The 18,949-nt window shown below is 36.2% G+C and overlaps 3 protein-coding genes across 9 annotated transcripts; 1 reads left to right on the top strand and 2 right to left on the bottom strand.

Annotated features, from left to right (window-relative positions):
• Positions 1–872: 872 nt before the first annotated feature.
• Positions 873–5,752, bottom strand: LOC124838104 (pectate lyase-like). Of its 4 annotated transcripts, XM_088106182.1 has the most exons (6): positions 5,733–5,752; positions 5,215–5,286; positions 2,693–2,782; positions 1,942–2,590; positions 1,562–1,804; positions 873–1,427 (listed from the first exon to the last, which is right to left on the bottom strand). In XM_088106182.1, exons 3-6 carry the CDS (start codon positions 2,776–2,778, stop codon positions 1,212–1,214), a joined length of 1,194 nt encoding a protein of 397 aa, XP_087962308.1. In that variant the 5' UTR covers positions 2,779–2,782; positions 5,215–5,286; positions 5,733–5,752; the 3' UTR covers positions 873–1,211. The 4 variants fall into 4 exon arrangements, 3 of the variants coding, with proteins under 3 accessions (XP_087962308.1, XP_087962307.1, XP_087962306.1); XM_088106181.1 differs by lacking the exon at positions 5,733–5,752 and having other exon boundaries at positions 5,215–5,724; XM_088106180.1 differs by lacking the exons at positions 5,215–5,286; positions 5,733–5,752 and having other exon boundaries at positions 2,693–2,800.
• LOC148203442 (pectate lyase-like) lies at positions 5,739–10,645 on the top strand. 4 transcript variants are annotated; one of them, XM_088106179.1, is made up of 6 exons: positions 5,742–5,781; positions 6,229–6,300; positions 8,736–8,825; positions 8,928–9,576; positions 9,714–9,956; positions 10,091–10,645. In XM_088106179.1, the coding sequence occupies exons 3-6, from the start codon at positions 8,740–8,742 to the stop codon at positions 10,304–10,306; spliced, it is 1,194 nt and encodes a 397-aa protein (XP_087962305.1). In that variant the 5' UTR covers positions 5,742–5,781; positions 6,229–6,300; positions 8,736–8,739; the 3' UTR covers positions 10,307–10,645. The 4 variants fall into 4 exon arrangements, 3 of the variants coding, with proteins under 3 accessions (XP_087962305.1, XP_087962304.1, XP_047169578.1); XM_088106178.1 differs by lacking the exon at positions 5,742–5,781 and having other exon boundaries at positions 5,790–6,300; XM_047313622.2 differs by lacking the exons at positions 5,742–5,781; positions 6,229–6,300 and having other exon boundaries at positions 8,050–8,825.
• A 953-nt stretch (positions 10,646–11,598) lies between these two features.
• Positions 11,599–16,856, bottom strand: LOC148203441 (uncharacterized). Its single transcript, XM_088106177.1, has 15 exons — positions 16,162–16,856; positions 15,906–16,082; positions 15,650–15,774; positions 15,428–15,563; positions 14,628–14,777; positions 14,482–14,535; positions 14,250–14,345; positions 14,106–14,165; positions 13,875–13,949; positions 13,715–13,768; positions 13,385–13,486; positions 12,603–13,280; positions 12,411–12,527; positions 12,132–12,239; positions 11,599–11,928 (listed from the first exon to the last, which is right to left on the bottom strand). Exons 1-15 carry the CDS (start codon positions 16,567–16,569, stop codon positions 11,776–11,778), a joined length of 2,493 nt encoding a protein of 830 aa, XP_087962303.1. The 5' UTR covers positions 16,570–16,856; the 3' UTR covers positions 11,599–11,775.
• Between the last annotated feature and the right edge of the window lie 2,093 nt (positions 16,857–18,949).

Genomic DNA, 18,949 nt, shown 5'->3' with positions numbered 1-18,949 from the left:
TAGAACAACCCACAGCATTGTTTTATACTCGGGGTCAATATTTCCATCAGAATTTTCATCAAGCCCTTAATAACTTTTCTCAAACATGCCAAAGCTCGAGTAAAAGTCTACGATTGTTTGGTTAAGTGAAGTGGTTGGGATGTGAAGCATGTGGCAGTATGCAATAGAGGGGCAAGGAGGAAGGGGTATATGTTGTGAGAACAGAGGTCACTGACCAAGTGAGAATAGATATGTGGAGTTGCTGGAGATGGTATGAGTAATTACTCTTGTACAGTGAAAATACAATAGTATTATTAAAATAAGAAATACCTCCTATTTGAGGGGTAATAAATACGTTCCGTTGCTTACACTTCTCATCCCTTTGTTTTTCAATCCAAATAATCTGTTACATTCCATTCTCTCCATTTCACCTTTCATCAATCCATAACGTAGCCTTGAACATTACCTCTATTTTGGCTTTGCAACTATTGAGTTATGAAAATTTTCTGGAGCTTTCTAAAGTAGAGACACTTAAGACTGATAACTGTCTATTCAAGCTTGTTATTTAAAGATTATCAAGCAACAATATTTAACATGTTTAGGATTAAATTTTATTCTTTTTCGATCCATACACTAATATAATTATTGTCTCTTGCACCGTTTTGATAAAAATAGTCAAATCAGAATCCAATAAATGAACCGTTTGACGAGAGTGATGTCTTCCTATTGAGTTTTGTAGAGAGTATAATCTGTTTGCCACCTTTTGATTCGAAATACTAATCGTAACACACGTTCATTTTACATATATTACAAAAATAAAATAATTAAAAAATATAAATTTTTGTATTATTTCAAAAAATAAAAAAATAAAAAATAAATAAGAATAATATTAAATGAATATAAAATATTTAAGTGAGTAAAAAAATCTTTACTCAATTTTATAGTTCGAAATCATCTTAAGATGAAAATTTGTGTACAATGAAAGAATATATACAGGATTGAGAATTTCACCCATGCCTTAAGAAATCTGGCTTAGTTCTACTATTCTCTTCATCTCCCATCCCTAAAATTAGAATCTATGGGAAAAGGAAGAAAAAAGCGACAGAAGGAAATTAAAAAACCCAGAAGCATTCGCGTTCGGTCTGACTGTACATGACTCTTATATACATAATATATATTTGTATGTGTTTTGCAACCTCTCTATTTTGAGCGTGCAGTGCTCCATGTTTAGTTCAGCAGGCCTTGTTTAAAACACATTTTATAGGACCTGCATCTTTAGTCAGAGAAGCCACGGACTTCGCAGATTGTGCTTTCACGTCTGTCTTGGGAGGCTGTGCAACTTTTTTCCCTGACTCCACAAAGAAGGCTCCATTCACGAATAAATCACCCTCCGATCTCCAATTCCAATTCTTCCACCCATTTGAATTTATCTCAGTCCTTTTTGTCACCTGTGTATATCATGTGCCACAACCTTGTTAATGCATATAAATTCAAAGAAACGAAAAAAAAAAATGTGTAGGGTTTCCTTGTAGGGTTTCCTTTGAAAGTTTGTTGCATGAACATGTAATGTAACATTGCATACTTCTTTTGCATTCCTGTCTTCCGGGGCGACAAAACGGTTTCCCTGGCTGATGATGGTGGGTTGCTGGCTGCCACCTACGGCGTACATTAGCCAGTGAGTGTAGTCGTTGTTAACAATATGAAAGAAGCCCCATCTGCACCTCGGCATTCTCTGAACCAATCCTTTCCCAAAATGGTTAAAAGCCAAAGTCACCTGCATCACTTTATCTCCTGAGAAGCTATCAGTGGCGCCGAATAACAAAACCTGAAAAGCCACAACACAAACGAAATGAACAACGTTAATTCATGCCACAAAAAGAAGAATACCAACACTAGAAGCATGCATGCATGCATGCATGCATGCATATGAAAGAAATGTTTGAAGAGATAGAAGTAAGTTACGTCGTTGTGTTTGACAAAATGGCAGTTGGAGATGGTAACTGCAGTTGACGCACTAACGACATCGATGAGGCCATCAGAACAATTGGTCATGGAAAGATGATCAAGCCAAACATGTGTGGATCCAAATACGGAAATCCCGTCGCCGTCACTGGTGGCGCGAACGCCGTAGTGGGTGACGGAATCTCTTATAAGTCCACCTTTAACTGGCTTAATATCGTGGATGTGCAATCCGTGAATGATAATGTTGTTCACGTACTGGATCGTTATCTGGGCACCATCTTTGATGTGCACATTGGCACCACGTGCATCGATCGTCTTGTTAGCCGTTAGCATAAGCTCTCCTTTCAGCTTAATGTTCATGCTTTTCGAAAAAGTGATCCACAGTGGCTCTGGCCGAGTAACCGCATATCTCAATGTTCCTGGTTTAGGGTCCAGTAGGTCGTTGTCGGAATTGTCGTTTACCACGTAGATTTTCCCGTCTTTGCCTCCGGTTGTGCCGTGGGCAAACCCCATTACACAATCTGCAAGCTTCTTTCGGTTTTTATCCCAATTTTGGTCACATCTCCAACATTGGTCAATTGGGTTTGCCGGCGTGCATTTACTATTGCTCTTCAAGTCCCTTCTCGTGCTGTTGGAGCCTTTCAACGCTCTGTGAAGCCATACATTTTTCTCTTAGTTTTCATGTTCATCTATTGCACTGAAGAAAGGAGAAAGAGATAATTAAAGATAAAGATATTTTGGCAACGTTTACCTCATGACTTGTGTATTGAATTCAGCGGTAACTTTCATGGGGTTTGGCTTGTATGCCTTTTTTGCTGCTTCCCTTGCTTCCTTCATTCGCCTATGCCAGACATGGTCCATGTGACCTATGTTAGCCTTAAGGGGGGGAGTATTGCAAGAAAAATTACGTAAAAGAAGAGCAAATTGAACTTGGTAGATTCCATAGCTGTCGTTTCTTTGTCTTGAAGATGTTTGACAATTAAGCTTGTGTTTTGTTTTGTGTTCTTTGCAACTTGTAGTTTTATAGCATTTTAAGTTCCCGTAGTTTGTGGTAGAACCGATAAAAATGGTGTAAAAGATATACTTGGATGCTATATCCTTGTGTCAGAGTTGATTTCGGTATATCTGCTATATATTCGCAGGTGATTGTATCCTCTTAGTAGATATATTAAAACCTTCGAATTATATAAATAGATACGAAAGTTTGAAGCCTGTTCGAGGAAAGAGGATAGCCTTTTCCCTGAAAGCTTGTTTTTAGATTATGCTTTCTTTGTCTAATTTTTGGGATATTTTAGTAAAAGAATTTAGGTTTAATACCTCTTTTGGTCCCTCGAAAGGGGGCAAATGTTCAATTGGGTCCTACCTTTTTTAGAAGTTCAATGTGGTCCCAAATTTTGTAAAAAGTGTGCAATCAAGTCCTTTTGGAAACGGCGTTAATTTTTAACGGAGCAGTTGACAGGGTGGACTGATGTTTACTACGTGGCTGTGTAAGGGTAATACGTGGTTTTCCTAATTCGAAAAATCCTAAATTTGAAAATTAGAAACCTAATTAAAATTAGAATTAAGAGGGAAAACTCCCAATCTGAAAGGATTATGAACCCTAAATTGGAAATCCCAATTTCTTTCTACCATCTTCTTCTTATGTCTGCTTCGTCACGCTCATGTGAGGGAAAGATATAGTTTTCCCTTCTCTTCTCCTTCGGCGCTGCTCTGCAACCATATGGCAACTTCCTTTCTCTCACGTTGGGACAACTTGCGACAGCTTTGGGGTGGTCTGCGGCGGCGGAGCTTGTGAGCGACACAGCGGCAGAGGCGCGACCCTTGGGGTTTCGATGGTGGTTCGCGCGGTGGGTCTCGAGCGACAGGTTTGCGGAGATCAACGAAACTTCGCCGAGGTTGGCCGCTGGATCTCTGGGTTTTGGTTTTGGTTTTTGGTTCTGGTTTTCTGCAGGTAGAGGGCTGGCCTCGCGGTACTTTTCGAACACGACGAACACCCTTCAGAAGAAGTCATTCGTATCTCAAACACCAATTTCTCTCTAACTCAAACCCTAATTTCTTAACCTCAGTAATATTACCCTCTCACAGCCACGTATCACCCTCACACAGCCACGTATTACCCTCACACAGCCACGTAGCTAACTTCAGTCCACCCTGTCAGCTGCTCCGTTAAAAAATCAACGCTGTTTCCAAAAAGGACTTGATTGCACACTTTTTACAAAATTTGGGACCACATTAAACTTCTAAAAAAAGGTAGGACCCAATTGAACATTTGCCCCTTTCGAGGGACCAAAAGAGATATTAAACCAAGAATTTACTAGACATTTTATAACGTACAAAAATAATATATTATTAATAGCTTCAACATATTATAAAGTAGATTTGTTTTTACATTATAATGTCATAATATATATTTTTCTTTAAAAAAAATTTGATTATTACATTTGACATCAAGGAAATTATAATAATATTATTGTATTATCATCTCATCCAATCAATTTATAATCAATATAGCTTCAAATAAACAAATTTAATGAAACTAACAAAATAGAATTCATTTCAAACATTAAATAGTCTAATAATATTTAATACATCATTTATACATGAAACTATATATTAAATCCAAATATTACATTAATGTACATATACTATTGAATTGTAACCAAATTTCTACTAACACCTAAAATAAAAGAAGTTCAGTTCCTTCTAAGGTCTTCAATATCTCCAGCTTCCATGGAAGATATATCATTAAAACTACAAATAAAATAATAGAGTTAAAATAATATTAATAATATAGCAATAAGTATGGTTGAAATTATTAACAGAAGTTAACTCATCATTCCTTGTAAAATAAGAAAGATTCTTAATAAGTACCAAAAACCAAAACGGTTAGTTAAGTAAAATTGAACTTTTTATAATTGAGTAATTATATTAAGTACCTAAAATTGGTGGAAAGAGACGAGAACCTCAAAATTAATAAGAAAGGAGTAAGAATAAATAAGTTTTAAACTTCTAAGTGTTTTTGAATCAGAATATAAACTTTAGTGTTGTACCAATATAGAATCCTAAAATATACAAATCCTAAGGGAAAACGAGGAATGGAAAAAAATGTTAAAAAAAATAAGGAGTGGCAAAAATAGCATGACTTACAATTTATATGTTGGGCTAGAAGCCACTCACAATAGCCGAAAGCATCTCTAATCCCAATTTAAGTTGGGAATTGTAGGGAATTTTAATGGTAACATTGGATGTGCCAGATGTAAGTGCAGGGCCTACCTTGAGTGAACTTCTTGTTGACTGCAAAGCTCGGGAAGTTTGGAGATGTAGTTGTAGACATGTCATAGTCATCTAAACAACAACAAAATCCTTAAACATGGCATAACCATTTATAGTTAAAAAAAAAAATTATTGGGAACAAGAAAATAACAGAAGTTAAACCAAAACACAGAAGAGGATAAGGGGCTTTGCAAAGCTCTACAGCAGAACAAAAAAAGACTGACTAAAAATTCCTAGGATAACAAGCTACTTGGGTTAGCGATAGAACTCTTGACGATGCTTATCAGTTAATACTTTAAAAGCAAATATATTGTCATGAACAATGAAAATAAATATCACTAGAAGTCCAGAATGAGACCAATATGTAACCTTAGCACCATAAAATAACAGTAGACCAATGTAGAAAAATCTAAACCTTTTCATATGACCAAAGTACATGCAGATATAACTTAAAAGCTTGTGAAAACTGGCAGAACGAATTTAAACCTCTCGGAACCTTCAAATTTTCTTTTGCTTACCGTATAGCATTCTTTATCTGAGTTAGACACAGATAAAGAATGCTATACGGTAAGCAAAAGAAAATTTGAAGGTTCCGAGAGGTTTAAATTCGTTCTGCCAGTTTTCACAAGCTTTTAAGTTATATCTGCATGTACTTTGGTCATATGAAAAGGTTTAGATTTTTCTACATTGGTCTACTGTTATTTTATGGTGCTAAGGTTACATATTGGTCTCATTCTGGACTTCTAGTGATATTTATTTTCATTGTTCATGACAATATATTTGCTTTTAAAGTATTAACTGATAAGCATCGTCAAGAGTTCTATCGCTAACCCAAGTAGCTTGTTATCCTAGGAATTTTTAGTCAGTCTTTTTTTGTTCTGCTGTAGAGCTTTGCAAAGCCCCTTATCCTCTTCTGTGTTTTGGTTTAACTTCTGTTATTTTCTTGTTCCCAATAATTTTTTTTATTTAACTATAAATGGTTATGCCATGTTTAAGGATTTTGTTGTTGTTTAGATGACTATGACATGTCTACAACTACATCTCCAAACTTCCCGAGCTTTGCAGTCAACAAGAAGTTCACTCAAGGTAGGCCCTGCACTTACATCTGGCACATCCAATGTTACCATTAAAATTCCCTACAATTCCCAACTTAAATTGGGATTAGAGATGCTTTCGGCTATTGTGAGTGGCTTCTAGCCCAACATATAAATTGTAAGTCATGCTATTTTTGCCACTCCTTATTTTTTTTAACATTTTTTTCCATTCCTCGTTTTCCCTTAGGATTTGTATATTTTAGGATTCTATATTGGTACAACACTAAAGTTTATATTCTGATTCAAAAACACTTAGAAGTTTAAAACTTATTTATTCTTACTCCTTTCTTATTAATTTTGAGGTTCTCGTCTCTTTCCACCAATTTTAGGTACTTAATATAATTACTCAATTATAAAAAGTTCAATTTTACTTAACTAACCGTTTTGGTTTTTGGTACTTATTAAGAATCTTTCTTATTTTACAAGGAATGATGAGTTAACTTCTGTTAATAATTTCAACCATACTTATTGCTATATTATTAATATTATTTTAACTCTATTATTTTATTTGTAGTTTTAATGATATATCTTCCATGGAAGCTGGAGATATTGAAGACCTTAGAAGGAACTGAACTTCTTTTATTTTAGGTGTTAGTAGAAATTTGGTTACAATTCAATAGTATATGTACATTAATGTAATATTTGGATTTAATATATAGTTTCATGTATAAATGATGTATTAAATATTATTAGACTATTTAATGTTTGAAATGAATTCTATTTTGTTAGTTTCATTAAATTTGTTTATTTGAAGCTATATTGATTATAAATTGATTGGATGAGATGATAATACAATAATATTATTATAATTTCCTTGATGTCAAATGTAATAATCAAATTTTTTTTAAAGAAAAATATATATTATGACATTATAATGTAAAAACAAATCTACTTTATAATATGTTGAAGCTATTAATAATATATTATTTTTGTACGTTATAAAATGTCTAGTAAATTCTTGGTTTAATATCTCTTTTGGTCCCTCGAAAGGGGCAAATGTTCAATTGGGTCCTACCTTTTTTTAGAAGTTTAATGTGGTCCCAAATTTTGTAAAAAGTGTGCAATCAAGTCCTTTTTGGAAACAGCGTTGATTTTTTAACGGAGCAGCTGACAGGGTGGACTGAAGTTAGCTACGTGGCTGTGTGAGGGTAATACGTGGCTGTGTGAGGGTGATACGTGGCTGTGAGAGGGTAATATTACTGAGGTTAAGAAATTAGGGTTTGAGTTAGAGAGAAATTGGTGTTTGAGATACGAATGACTTCTTCTGAAGGGTGTTCGTCGTGTTCGAAAAGTACCGCGAGGCCAGCCCTCTACCTGCAGAAAACCAGAACCAAAAACCAAAACCAAAACCCAGAGATCCAGCGGCCAACCTCGGCGAAGTTTCGTTGATCTCCGCAAACCTGTCGCTCGAGACCCACCGCGCGAACCACCATCGAAACCCCAAGGGTCGCGCCTCTGCCGCTGTGTCGCTCACAAGCTCCGCCGCCGCAGACCACCCCAAAGCTGTCGCAAGTTGTCCCAACGTGAGAGAAAGGAAGTTGCCATATGGTTGCAGAGCAGCGCCGAAGGAGAAGAGAAGGGAAAACTATATCTTTCCCTCACATGAGCGTGACGAAGCAGACATAAGAAGAAGATGGTAGAAAGAAATTGGGATTTCCAATTTAGGGTTCATAATCCTTTCAGATTGGGAGTTTTCCCTCTTAATTCTAATTTTAATTAGGTTTCTAATTTTCAAATTTAGGATTTTTCGAATTAGGAAAACCACGTATTACCCTTACACAGCCACGTAGTAAACATCAGTCCACCCTGTCAACTGCTCCGTTAAAAAATTAACGCCGTTTCCAAAAAGGACTTGATTGCACACTTTTTACAAAATTTGGGACCACATTGAACTTCTAAAAAAGGTAGGACCCAATTGAACATTTGCCCCCTTTCGAGGGACCAAAAGAGGTATTAAACCTAAATTCTTTTACTAAAATATCCCAAAAATTAGACAAAGAAAGCATAATCTAAAAACAAGCTTTCAGGGAAAAGGCTATCCTCTTTCCTCGAACAGGCTTCAAACTTTCGTATCTATTTATATAATTCGAAGGTTTTAATATATCTACTAAGAGGATACAATCACCTGCGAATATATAGCAGATATACCGAAATCAACTCTGACACAAGGATATAGCATCCAAGTATATCTTTTACACCATTTTTATCGGTTCTACCACAAACTACGGGAACTTAAAATGCTATAAAACTACAAGTTGCAAAGAACACAAAACAAAACACAAGCTTAATTGTCAAACATCTTCAAGACAAAGAAACGACAGCTATGGAATCTACCAAGTTCAATTTGCTCTTCTTTTACGTAATTTTTCTTGCAATACTCCCCACCCTTAAGGCTAACATAGGTCACATGGACCATGTCTGGCATAGGCGAATGAAGGAAGCAAGGGAAGCAGCAAAAAAGGCATACAAGCCAAACCCCATGAAAGTTACCGCTGAATTCAATACACAAGTCATGAGGTAAACGTTGCCAAAATATCTTTATCTTTAATTATCTCTTTCTCCTTTCTTCAGTGCAATAGATGAACATGAAAACTAAGAGAAAAATGTATGGCTTCACAGAGCGTTGAAAGGCTCCAACAGCACGAGAAGGGACTTGAAGAGCAATAGTAAATGCACGCCGGCAAACCCAATTGACCAATGTTGGAGATGTGACCAAAATTGGGATAAAAACCGAAAGAAGCTTGCAGATTGTGTAATGGGGTTTGCCCACGGCACAACCGGAGGCAAAGACGGGAAAATCTACGTGGTAAACGACAATTCCGACAACGACCTACTGGACCCTAAACCAGGAACATTGAGATATGCGGTTACTCGGCCAGAGCCACTGTGGATCACTTTTTCGAAAAGCATGAACATTAAGCTGAAAGGAGAGCTTATGCTAACGGCTAACAAGACGATCGATGCACGTGGTGCCAATGTGCACATCAAAGATGGTGCCCAGATAACGATCCAGTACGTGAACAACATTATCATTCACGGATTGCACATCCACGATATTAAGCCAGTTAAAGGTGGACTTATAAGAGATTCCGTCACCCACTACGGCGTTCGCGCCACCAGTGACGGCGACGGGATTTCCGTATTTGGATCCACACATGTTTGGCTTGATCATCTTTCCATGACCAATTGTTCTGATGGCCTCATCGATGTCGTTAGTGCGTCAACTGCAGTTACCATCTCCAACTGCCATTTTGTCAAACACAACGACGTAACTTACTTCTATCTCTTCAAACATTTCTTTCATATGCATGCATGCATGCATGCATGCATGCTTCTAGTGTTGGTATTCTTCTTTTTGTGGCATGAATTAACGTTGTTCATTTCGTTTGTGTTGTGGCTTTTCAGGTTTTGTTATTCGGCGCCACTGATAGCTTCTCAGGAGATAAAGTGATGCAGGTGACTTTGGCTTTTAACCATTTTGGGAAAGGATTGGTTCAGAGAATGCCGAGGTGCAGATGGGGCTTCTTTCATATTGTTAACAACGACTACACTCACTGGCTAATGTACGCCGTAGGTGGCAGCCAGCAACCCACCATCATCAGCCAGGGAAACCGTTTTGTCGCCCCGGAAGACAGGAATGCAAAAGAAGTATGCAATGTTACATTACATGTTCATGCAACAAACTTTCAAAGGAAACCCTACAAGGAAACCCTACACATTTTTTTTTTTCGTTTCTTTGAATTTATATGCATTAACAAGGTTGTGGCACATGATATACACAGGTGACAAAAAGGACTGAGATAAATTCAAATGGGTGGAAGAATTGGAATTGGAGATCGGAGGGTGATTTATTCGTGAATGGAGCCTTCTTTGTGGAGTCAGGGAAAAAAGTTGCACAGCCTCCCAAGACAGACGTGAAAGCACAATCTGCGAAGTCCGTGGCTTCTCTGACTAAAGATGCAGGTCCTATAAAATGTGTTTTAAACAAGGCCTGCTGAACTAAACATGGAGCACTGCACGCTCAAAATAGAGAGGTTGCAAAACACATACAAATATATATTATGTATATAAGAGTCATGTACAGTCAGACCGAACGCGAATGCTTCTGGGTTTTTTAATTTCCTTCTGTCGCTTTTTTCTTCCTTTTCCCATAGATTCTAATTTTAGGGATGGGAGATGAAGAGAATAGTAGAACTAAGCCAGATTTCTTAAGGCATGGGTGAAATTCTCAATCCTGTATATATTCTTTCATTGTACACAAATTTTCATCTTAAGATGATTTCGAACTATAAAATTGAGTAAAGATTTTTTTACTCACTTAAATATTTTATATTCATTTAATATTATTCTTATTTATTTTTATTTTTTTATTTTTTTGAAATAATACAAAAATTTATATTTTTTAATTATTTTATTTTTGTAATATATGTAAAATGAACGTGTGTTACGATTAGTATTTCGAATCAAAAGGTGGCAAACAGATTATACTCTCTACAAAACTCAATAGGAAGACATCACTCTCGTCAAACGGTTCATTTATTGGATTCTGATTTGACTATTTTTATCAAAACGGTGCAAGAGACAATAATTATATTAGTGTATGGATCGAAAAAGAATAAAATTTAATCCTAAACATGTTAAATATTGTTGCTTGATAATCTTTAAATAACAAGCTTGAATAGACAGTTATCAGTCTTAAGTGTCTCTACTTTAGAAAGCTCCAGAAAATTTTCATAACTCAATAGTTGCAAAGCCAAAATAGAGGTAATGTTCAAGGCTACGTTATGGATTGATGAAAGGTGAAATGGAGAGAATGGAATGTAACAGATTATTTGGATTGAAAAACAAAGGGATGAGAAGTGTAAGCAACGGAACGTATTTATTACCCCTCAAATAGGAGGTATTTCTTATTTTAATAATACTATTGTATTTTCACTGTACAAGAGTAATTACTCATACCATCTCCAGCAACTCCACATATCTATTCTCACTTGGTCAGTGACCTCTGTTCTCACAACATATACCCCTTCCTCCTTGCCCCTCTATTGCATACTGCCACATGCTTCACATCCCAACCACTTCACTTAACCAAACAATCGTAGACTTTTACTCGAGCTTTGGCATGTTTGAGAAAAGTTATTAAGGGCTTGATGAAAATTCTGATGGAAATATTGACCCCGAGTATAAAACAATGCTGTGGGTTGTTCTAAAGGGCCCAATTATTTTATATAAAATATATAAGCTCAGAATTTTATCAATATAGCAGTCACAATTGAAACAGATAAATAAATGACAACTGTTTAAATACTATCTTTTTAATACTAAAAAAGGTAATAAATGAGGTTGGAAAATAAAAATCATCAATTACCAATTTAAACAGTAAATGAGGTTCGAAAACAAAAAATAAAATAAAGACTCGAACGGGTCATCACAAAACAAAATTTCAGTTCATTGTATGACACCATATCTATTGCTTCCACGCTTTCCTTCCACGGAACTGTTTGCCAGATCGCTGATTTTTTTTCTTTTTCTCTATCCGGGTTCTTGATACCTTATCTCTCTTTGCAGCCAAGGGCATTTTCTTCTTGTGCTCCTTTTGTCGGTTGCTTAGGCCACCCGTCTGTTCACAGGAAACAATACATGTCCATTGGTTTCCAATCAAATCAAGTAGCACGGCCATTATATGATTTAGTTGTTCTTTCCACTTTCAAATTCAAATTCACAGTTTTATAAAATAAAACATTTTGCCTAGGCCAATCAAATACCTTAGACTGTGTCTTGGATCAAGGTAATAGGAAAAAAAAACAAGAGAAACTAACATACCTTATTCTGTTTTACAGCAGTTCGAGCATGATATTTTCCTCTTTCCTCCCTCCCTGCTCTAACCAATGCCAACCTTTCATCTTTGCTCATCTTTTTCCTTACATGAACCTACAAGATGGGGTACATGAATAGAGATAGCCCTGATTATTGACGTGTATAAGACGAAATATTTTTTTAAAGAGAATCTAGAACTGTATCTCTTTAAACAAAGCTTGTATTTCATCCTTTAGGCAAGGATTGCAGATTGAGATAATCAACCGAGCAACTAAAGCCACTTACTTCCAACATTGCACCATCCACTCGCTTTAGACTTAGTTGATCAGAAGTTGGAACTTTAATTCCTGATGACTTCGCTAACCCCTGCTGAGCCAATGCATTTTTTGCTTCTCTTTTTGCCTACAATTTACATAACTAAATTCAACAAAAGCCACAAACGCTAAAAATTGAACTTACTGAATAAGCCAAAGAAACCTTTAATTTTTTTATTCTTTGGAAGTCTTCATTAGAAAGAATTCCATCTTGAGATTCTGGTAGGACATCCCCCACTTTTGCCCCCGCCAATTTCTTCAGAGCCCGAAGACTTGTATCAGCAGCAATAATTCGACCATCAAAATCAGTAAACTTCCTCTTTTTGGCTGAGTCTTTCAATTTACTTTTAGTCTCCACATTGCCGCCATCACTTAAATAACCATGTTCACCATCTTCTTCATGATCTGAAACATCACCATCCTCTTCATCATTGCCATCCCCCTTATCGTCAACATCTTCATCAGTATCACTGTCACCAGCACTGTCACCAGCTTCAAAATCATAACTCTCATCTTCATCTTCTGATATAGCATCGTTACCTTTGGCTTCATCATCATCACTTTCAGTGTAATCACTGCACAACTGGCTCTCATCATCATCATCATGATCATCATCATCACCATCATTAATACTCATCGGATCATTTTGCTGGTCATTGTCTGAATCACTGCATGCAGAATCATCAGAATGATCACCATCCTGCTCATCGTTGTCAACAGTCTGCAATAACTCAACACCAGAAACATCAGTCGCAACAGTAACTTCTCCATATGCCTTTGGTCTTGCCTTTGGGTCAATAGGCCGTCCACGGTCCTTCTTAACTAGCAGTGAGGGGCAAAGCTGCAAATGAACAATATTAGTTAAAGTTGTGGATAATGTACATGAGTGTGCTTCTGGGCTTAAGCACACAAAGAGACACCTACTCATAACGGAGCCTTAACTACCTCTCTGAATAACCCAATAAGAGACCGAGCTGCCACTGAAACTGCCTTCTCACGGGACTTCTTATATAGTGCAAGGTCTTGTAACAAGTCTTCATTCATTAACTACAGTCCAAAATAAAAATATCAGAATAGCATAGTTAGGGAACATAACAAGGTGCTCAAGGATGATCTACTGAAGGTGGAATAGTGTAGGAAACAAACCCCTAGACCATTTTAGTGACAGTTTGAATTTACAAGTTAACCAGCCATAGTGGTGGGTAAATTTATTTTGCGGAAATAGAAATCAGTAAGATGCATATATCCCTAGGATGATGAGATGGCAGTAGTTACCAATGGCATGCGCATGCATATCTCCCTCACTGCATTTAGTCCAACAGTAATAGCCTAAAAACATGAACCAAAATCATCAAGGAAACAAACTTGAGTGCCCCTGCAACAAAATAAAAATATACAGCAATATATAAAATGTTATTCAGACGGAAAAGAACACCTCTGGACGCGATCGGTCATGTACAAATTGATTTACTATTTGTTTGAACAAGGGCTCAACAGCATCAGGAGGGACCTGAATCCATATAACACCTTGAATGAGATAGGATAAACAGAAAATCATAGGAGAACAAAATATTACACAATAGCTAACAAAAAGTCGAATTCTGAAAGAAAAAACTATACCTATAAAAATAAAATGGATTGAAAATAAATCACAATTATACAGTACCATGTCATGGCAAGCCTGAACAACTGCTGCAAGCAAATTTGTTATGTCTCGTTGATGTGGCTGATTACATGATGAATACATCGCAACTGTCACACTTCAGTAACAAACAGAATACCAAATTTCACCTAATTTATGAAATGATACCTGAATATATTTCTGAAGAAAAGGATAGAAGTCTAGCACAAATAACCGGTGAAGTCCAATTGTTCGAGCAATCAATTTCAGGATCATCATCTTAACCTATATTATGCAGGGTAATCAAAGAACCAAGTCAATATGTAATTTCTGAATAAGCACAAGAAGATTTGAAAGGAATTGCTAATCTTAATCTAATACGGCGATTGGAATGCTTTTTAAGATTTATAAGAGTAGGCACCTCAAATCGCTCGTTACAGTTCTTAAGACGTGAGAACAGCTTCTCAGCAAAACCCTGAAAATCATATGTAATCAAGATGCTGACATAATAAAACAAAATTTGAGCCGAAAATGTATATAGGATGTTGAAATAAAATTTTTACAAACCTGAGCATCTTTAAGATGGTTAAGTGGTGAATAATAACTGTTATTAGTCCTTTCAGATGACATGCGCTGCTGCTTTTTCATGCTGCGTATGGCCCGTTGTAGTTTTGCTTTCTTTTTCTTTTTGCTCGCTGCTGTACCTTGGTGGCTTGCCTAAATATTTGTAAGAATAATCGATAATTATAGACAACTAAGCGTATTTTACTACCTCCATACTCAAATATAAGCAAAAACAATCAATTACACAAGATAGTCAATTAACATTATTCAATTTCACTAATGTCCCTTGAAAATAACTTCATTCTTCAAATTCCCATTATTGGAAGATGATATATCATGAAAAATAAAAAGTAGTCAATAAAAATAGAATCCGTTTAATAAAGGATGTTTTATGATTGATAACATTAAAAAGGATGAAATGTGTACCAACAATTAACCCATTGACCCCTCCACCCCAATCCTGCTCTCTCACAATCACTTTTCCCTCCATATCTTCCATTCCTCTCCTCTAGCCTCAGCAATGATTAGGCTTCAACATAACAGAATTCACTCCACCAGTAACAGACTTCTATCCACTAATCCCACATCATTAACCTGGCTCTTACTTTTCTTGCTATATACGAAGATGGGAAGCCCATGAATGTGTGTGTCTTCATATATATATATATATATATATATATATATATATATATATATATATATATATATATATATATATATATATATATATATATATATGAATACCCTGATTAAAAGTGCAACACAAATTTAACGTTAATAGGACAGTTATCATTAAACATCACCTTATAAAGGGTCTCCCTGTTGAGAACAACTTGAGGAGATTCATTTGTTTCATCGTCACTGCCTGAATCATCACTATCATCATCATCTTGAATCTTCTCGTAATCAAGCAGAAATGATAAAGCTGCTATCATAATCCTGAAAGAGATAAAAAAGCATAATCCTTAGTGTGATAAAATTTCAATTTGTAACACAACATACAAAAAAACAGATAAAAGAAAAACCTCGACGATGGATGGAAGGAAGCAGTGCAAATTGCATTTGCTGTTCTTTCATCAAACCACACTTTTCTCCTGTGAAGCTCACATAGGGTCACAAGCGCCCTCTTGGCCGACTCTTCCTCCTCTTTCTATTACAAACACAAATTCACTGACCAGTTAGAAGACTTGAGTGTTTAGATTAGTTTATTTTGTGTTTTAAACTACTTACAGTAAAAAAAACAAAAAAGAGCAAATGACGAGAAAAAGATCATCAAAAAACCTGAAGCAATCCAAACAAGACATTCTGAAGCGCGCGGTTCTTGGCTTCGTTCTTGTGCTTTTGGTTCATGCGCCTTATACTATGAACAACATGATCAAATGCCAGCTTCTTCAGCGTCCTGTCACCTAAGGTTTGAAGTTCCATGAACAACGACAGCGTTTCTCCAACATCAACAACCTACACAAATGCAACATCACATCAAACCACGACACAACTTCCATGAACCCAAATTGAAACGAACCGAGTTTATTTAAACCTTTCTATTAGCGAGGAGGATGAGCGCGTGAGTGAGGTGGCAACGAAGTCCAGAAGGCAACGTGCGCGCCGCGCAGCGAAGCAAGTCGGCGAGTTTGCGAGGGAAATCGGCGAGGTGTTTTGGGTAAAAAGGAGTGACGTGGGAGAGGAACATGGCCCTGTCGCCAAGGTCTTTGGCTACAGTGGGGTCGCTGCCGATGCCGGTGACGGAGGTGAAGCTCATAGCGGCTTGTTTCTGAAAGAGTTCGAGGGAGGAATTGAATTGGTTATAGATAAGATGTAGCTCCGATTCGTAGCCTTCGGGATCGCACTTCATTTTCGATTGCAGTGACGAAAGACTCAGCTTCTCCGCGCTCCGACCGGACGCCGCTAGGGCTTCCGCCGCGGCTACCATGCCGTCGGGACCCATACTCACTCTGTTTGGGTTTCCCACCACCAAGGGATGAAAAACAAAATGCAGCAGTGGCGGTAACGATGGTCAGCCGCAACGCTTGTCTCCGGTGATCCAAATGCAGCAGCAAAATCACAACCGAGGCTTGAAGACAACCAACAGAGAAGGAGAAAGGAAAGAGGAATGACTTTGGAATCAAATGCCAGGAAGAAGAGGAAGTGAGAACAAAGCACCGAAACGGGAATGACTTTGGGAAGAAAGGCGTCGGGGAGGACTAGGTGAAGGAGAAAAGAGAAAAATATTAGGGTTAAATTTGAAAACCCATAATTGTAATTATGGCATTGTATGCAAGTTGAAATTTTCAGGGGTGCGGGAAGCAATTGCGAAAACAAGTGGGGTGAGTCAGGGGAATAGGTGGAGATTAAGGATGGATAAAAAATCTAAATTATGAAATTTAATTCATAATAATTTAAATCTATATTATTTTAAGTCTATTTAATTTGATTTATCTCAAATTTGTATTTATTTTTTATTTTAAACTCAATCCATTTAATTGGATTTAAATCATATAATTTTTTAAATTTTAAAATCAATATTTGTTTAAATATAAAATATATATATATATATATATATATATATATATATATATATTAAAAAAATTTGTTAAATAATCCATTATTAATGACATTTTGAATATATAATAAAATATGATAATAAATTATTATACCATTATTATGTGACCCCAAAAATTTATTATAAATATTTTATTCTTTCACAAGTAATTAGTTATGAAAAGATTTGATTTGATTCTGTTTATTTTAATTGTAGATGATTTTATTTGATTTGATTTTTGTAGATTTTATTTTACTTGTTCTATTCTTAGTTTATTTTAGGTTTAATACATTATTTAGTCTCTAATTTTTGGGGTTTGGTTCAAAATGGTCATACTTTTTGAAAAAGTTCAGTAAGACCCCATATTTTATTTAAAAATTTCAATTCGGTCCTTTTCGTGGATGTAGTTAGAAACATAACGGTGCATATGCCACTGTGGCCAAATCTGAGTAAGCTGTTATGTTGGATAATTACGTGGCACTGTAAAGTGTGTGCTCTTTTATTAAAATCAAACAAAATTTCAATCTAAAACCCCAATGTTTTAAGAACCCTAAAGTGGAAATTAGAATTAGAAACTCTAAATTGGGGATTTTTTCCTCTGACTTGGGGATTTTTCCCTCTAACATCAGAGGATACTATATATAATTGTATCAAATATTGAAGCAGAGACTCTGTTAGGCATTGCCTGTGAAGGAAATTAGACCCTTCAACTGGATATTGAATAACTGTGTTAGCTGATTAGGAAAACTGACACACCTATCACCCGCAGGCGTGTTTGTATCCCTTTGAATTGGGGATTTTTTCCTAATTTAGGGTTTCTCATTCTAATTTCCACTTTATATGTTTTTAACGACATGCACAAAAAGGACCGTAAGACATACACAAAAAGGACCGAATTGAACATTTTTAAACAAAATATGAAGCCTTATTGAACTTTTTCAAAAGGTAGGACCATTTTGAACTAAACCCCCAAAAGTAGGGACCAAATGATGTATTAAACCTTTATTTTATCTTAGTTTAGTAATTTTGTTTTATTTCGGTTTTTGTGATATTTTGCTTTATTTTGTTTTATTTGTTATTATTATTATATTGTTTTTGTTTTATTTTATCTAAACTTACTTTGTTTTATTTTGTTATTTTCCTTCGATATCTTATCCTGTTTTACCAATTACTGCACTTTCTCGTATTTTTCTACTAAAGGTATATATTTATATTTTATTGTCAATCACCATTTTATCTGTTACTTTAATTTTTCTTCTCTTTTTCTGCCATTTCCTAAATTATTAGGATGATCTTTGATTTATTTTTTTAAAAAGGGCTTTCCTTCAATTCCTCTGGACTACAGGAGAGAGATTCTTCTTCATTTTGGACTCCATAAATATCGAAACCCTCTCTATTATTCTTCCGCAATTCCTCATATCATTATCTCCTATGTCAATGACAATCTTCAATTATAACCAGAGGCGAATAGATCTAATCCTTCCTACTTCATTTCGGCCGATACAGAAGCTATCCGATTCAATCCCAAAACCAGCAACACTCCCAAAGGCAGAACAAAAAATAAAGGAAAAGAAGTACTACCGCTAACGCAGATCCTGACGCTGACTGGAGCTATCGTCGGCCACTGTGATGGTGAGCCGATAGCGGTGTATTGCGGGTGGTATGATAGCAAGGCAATTGCCGTGGAGGTGGGCACAACTTCAGCAGTTGCAGCGCGGAAGAAGAAACGCCGGTGAGGCGGCACTTCATGTGTGGGGGCTGACGATACTTTTCCTCGACCATAGGC

The sequence above is a fragment of the Vigna umbellata genome, chromosome 2, assembly GCF_029865625.1.
Source record: "Vigna umbellata cultivar VRB3 chromosome 2, Vumbellata_1.0, whole genome shotgun sequence".
Lineage (NCBI taxonomy): Eukaryota > Viridiplantae > Streptophyta > Magnoliopsida > Fabales > Fabaceae > Vigna > Vigna umbellata.
Note: the sequence above shows the minus strand (reverse complement) of the source record. Positions and strands in the feature narration are given on the sequence as shown.

Bases quoted from the DNA above. Each gene is read 5' to 3' on its own strand.
- LOC124838104 (XM_088106182.1), bottom strand. From the start codon at position 2,778: ATGAAGGAAGCAAGGGAAGCAGCAAAAAAGGCATACAAGCCAAACCCC. The intron at 2,591-2,692 runs GTAAACGTTGCC...ATGGCTTCACAG, and splicing joins TTCAATACACAAGTCATGAG to AGCGTTGAAAGGCTCCAACA. The intron at 1,805-1,941 runs GTAACTTACTTC...GTGGCTTTTCAG, and splicing joins ATTTTGTCAAACACAACGAC to GTTTTGTTATTCGGCGCCAC.
- LOC148203442 (XM_047313622.2), top strand. From the start codon at position 8,632: ATGGAATCTACCAAGTTCAATTTGCTCTTCTTTTACGTAATTTTTCTT. The intron at 9,577-9,713 runs GTAACTTACTTC...GTGGCTTTTCAG, and splicing joins ATTTTGTCAAACACAACGAC to GTTTTGTTATTCGGCGCCAC. The intron at 9,957-10,090 runs GTATGCAATGTT...TGATATACACAG, and splicing joins AAGACAGGAATGCAAAAGAA to GTGACAAAAAGGACTGAGAT.
- LOC148203441 (XM_088106177.1), bottom strand. From the start codon at position 16,569: ATGGGTCCCGACGGCATGGTAGCCGCGGCGGAAGCCCTAGCGGCGTCC. The intron at 16,083-16,161 runs GTTTAAATAAAC...GCATTTGTGTAG, and splicing joins TCCTCCTCGCTAATAGAAAG to GTTGTTGATGTTGGAGAAAC. The intron at 13,950-14,105 runs GTACTGTATAAT...ATATGGATTCAG, and splicing joins TTCAGGCTTGCCATGACATG to GTCCCTCCTGATGCTGTTGA.